Source organism: Chaetura pelagica, unplaced genomic scaffold (genome assembly GCF_000747805.2).
Source record: "Chaetura pelagica isolate M959 unplaced genomic scaffold, ChaPel_1.0 scaffold725, whole genome shotgun sequence".
NCBI lineage: Eukaryota > Metazoa > Chordata > Aves > Apodiformes > Apodidae > Chaetura > Chaetura pelagica.
Window position 1 is genome coordinate 519,667 of NW_009953490.1, and position 3,524 is coordinate 523,190.

Genomic DNA, 3,524 nt, shown 5'->3' on the forward strand with positions numbered 1-3,524 from the left:
CTTTCTTTTTTAAAATAAATGATAGATCCTTTTTCAATCATCATCAGGATGCTGAACATTCAAGCTCTCTTTATTCAGTGTTTTTTTGAGTGCTGTAGTACAGTCAATGATTATGACTTTGAACTGATCCAGTTCACAAAATGTTTTGATGATAACTCCTTTTAGTATGATTTCATGTATTTCAGCTTCTGGGTATGTACGCCAGGGAGAGAAAAGGCTTTTTACAATACTATTGTAATGCTGTTTGCCCGTGTCAGGACTGGAGACCAGCTGTTGTCACTCGCTGTCTTCAATAAGCCAATAGCTGTTTTCAGTACCTGGGTCCTAATCCCTGAAGTCTTGAAAAAAAACCCAATCATCCACATGCAAGGTAGTGTCCACAGCCATACTATTTCTTGCCTGGAGTAAAAAACAAGTGTCTGCCTGGTTATACAGCTGGCAGCTGGGTAACAAGAGGTTGGCATCACAAATTCAGAAAATTGCTGAGGAAAAAAATTAAAAAAAAAAAAAAGAGAGGAACCAAGCGACTTCTGCACATGAGCACCTCAAGATCTCATTACGTTTAACAGAGATGGAACATCAAAGCAATGATGCATGTTAAGCTGCTCTTCACGTCAAAGATGGCCAAGGACCAAGGGCTGGGAGCCAATAGCTCAGAGACCTGGTGGTGACAGATGACTGGACATGAAAACAGTGGTTAGAACTTTCCACACCCCATAATACTTCAGGCACATGGCAGGACAGGAACATTTTTCACAGGTAGTACCTTTTTTAGTAACAAGCTCTCCATGCCTCTAGAAAAATACAAGCTACTGCAATGGATAACTCTTCATGCTCTGTCAGCAACCAGTGTGTTTTCCTGCAAGGCATCCTGTGTGTTAGGCCTGACTTTGCTTGCATGCAGGTCAAAGACAGGAAGACTTTGTTCCACTTCACAGTGTGGCTTTTGTCTTTTGTTTTTTAGGCAGAGAAACGGCAGAAATGGCAGGAGCGTCAGGACCGGCAGAAGCAGTTTACTGAGGCAGATGATGGAGCTGTCAACCCTGCTTTCAACCAAATGGAAATGGAGGATACTAACAAATAAGGACGAAGTCAATGGCCTTCATATATGATGTGGGGCCATGTCAGCCCCCAAGGAGAGTTTTGTTCATTTAAAGCACTGTTGATATTTTTGTGCCGGGTCAGTTACCAGCTCTGCTGGGGTCACGGGCAGGCATCTGCTGAGCTCCATGGCACTGTTACCTTTGTTTGACCTTGACATTAGTAAAGAAAGGAATGAGATCTTTCTTGTACTTGCTCACTTTGTCTCTCACTCTGTGTCTTGTTGACAGGGCTTAAGGCAGTGTTTCTGTGTGAAGTATTTGCCTGATATTCTTCAGCCTCCTGCAAAATATCTGCTTTCAATCTCAGTTCACTCTCAGAGTATTTTTTTATTTGGTAAGAGTGCTGTTCCCCCAGACATGGCTGTTTTTCTGGTTTTTGTTTTGTTTGGTTTTTTTTCTTTTAAGGCATTGAAAGCATGAAAAGATTAGGGCTGTGGGACCTTATCAGATTACAAGGAAACAGTGGGACTTTTTTTTTTTTTAGTGCAGGAGGTGTATTTAGTGTCATCTGGTTCCTTTGTAGAACTGATCCTGAGAGCATATTTATTTTGCTGGTTTTGTCATATGTGTTTGTTTATATTAGGCTACTTGTTCCCTGTATCTCCTTCTCTGTGCTCACTGCTGGAAGATACCAGAGTGTCTTTGGTGATGGATAGAGGCGAGAGTCAGCAGTATCCTTCCCTTCACACCGTGTCTCCCTCTTCTGCCCTGTCTTGCACTTACACAGTGATCACAGAGGCTGTCATTTACTAAAGGTTGCAGGGTATGGGCTGGCTCCCCCTCCTGAGTGGACTGCCAAGAGAAGCACATCCACTCCAGACCATGCACTGCACTTGTGGCTTGGGAGGGTGAAGACCCCCATTACTTCTCTGTGCTTTCTGGTACAGCGGGGAACAGACTCGGACCCTCTGTAGTGTTTTTGTGCTGCAGAGTGTTTGCTGTGGCTATTCATGGATGTTTAAAACTCCTCTACAGCAGCAAATCGAAGTGGAAAATAAAAGCTGTTGCAGGACAGTTGAGCTGTGAAGCTTATCAAGCAGTCATGCTTGAAAACCAAGTGAAAAAATGACTGTGTCTCTTAAATGCTTTCTAAAAATTATGCTGTGTTTGTGCCAGGAGCTGAGCTGCTGTAGCTTGGAATATGACACGGTGCTAGTTTATCTACCTTGACTGAGGCCATTTAGCATCTAAATTAATTTATTTCTAGCGCCTGTGACACAGGGCACCTGGTGATCTACCACACAGGATGTACTGACAAGATCAAAAAACATTAGGAAGAAAAAAATATGGAGTCCCAAGGGGCAGACCTCTACTAGAGGAGTACAGGTTGGACAGATGCTGTATGGGTGGTCATCAGGGGTGTTTCTCCATTGGCTAACCCAGAGCAAAACTACATGATGAAGGCCGGTTTCCTTGTTGCCTCACAAAGCACTGGTTTGTGTGACCCAGTGTGGGGTTTAGGGCCAAGCCCTTCCACTTATTTCTTTGCTACAGCTCTCTGACTATGACCAGGTTAGTGCCTAAAGCCCCTGTGTGGAAGGGCTGTGAGTGAGAAGGATAGGTCCTGTGAGTTATGCCTTGTGTCCGTATAGCTAAGATCTGAGACAATAATAGCACCCTGAATCAAGTCTTCTGGGATTCAGGACAGGGGTCTCTGTTCTCAGACTATCCTGGTCACTCTGAAGCAGCTAGTCCACTGACTGAATGGGCTGGCAATGCTTCTCAAGCTTCAGAAGACAAGTGCAGCTCATTCAGCCTCATGCTTTGTCTTCATGACGCAGAAATAGATTCTACGTTTTCTGCTATGGAATAGTTCTTGAGGCTTGGAATATAATAATTTGTCCTTACCAGGTACTTTCAGCACACAGACCTGAAAAAGGGTAAGTACTGCTATGTCCATGCTGCTGTGGAGCACTGAAATCAAGTGGCCTGGTGTGCCTCTGTGTACCTGTGCACAGAGTAAGCTGAGGAGTGAGAGAGGAGAAGCCTGCAGCAGGCCCTTGACCTGTGTGCCTGCTGGTGTGTCTGCAGTCCTCCTGACAAATGTGCTGAACTCTCATCTGATTGTGCTTCTCCAGAGGCTGACAGACCAGTGTTAAACAGCATCAGCATGGGCCTTTGTTGCCCCACTCTGTGCCAAGATCACAGCCTGCACTGTAAGTGTCTTTATAAAAGCAGCAAGATAGTTCTTGGGATCTCCATCACACTCCTGCACCCCAGTCCTTCAGCTCTCCCAGCTAAAAGCTCACCTAATAAAGAAATGCAGGGTGCTCAAAGCCAATTCCACAAGAGTGGGAGAACTCCACACTGTCCAAATTATATGCATCATATGGCTGGGTTAGAAGACAAGTAGGAACACTAAAAAAAAAAAAAAGTAAAACCATAATGGGAACATTTTTTACTATGTTAACACACAAATGA

At 44.3% G+C, this 3,524-nt stretch overlaps 1 protein-coding gene across 1 annotated transcript in view; it reads left to right on the forward strand.

Annotated features, from left to right (window-relative positions):
* The window catches only part of SLC5A8 (solute carrier family 5 (sodium/monocarboxylate cotransporter), member 8), a 20,872-nt gene extending 19,788 nt beyond the window's left edge, over positions 1 to 1,084 (forward strand). Inside the window, 1 exon segment of the mRNA XM_009999041.1 lies at positions 965 to 1,084. Within this exon segment, the coding sequence (XP_009997343.1) occupies positions 965 to 1,084 (120 nt within the window).
* Positions 1,085 to 3,524: the final 2,440 nt, after the last annotated feature.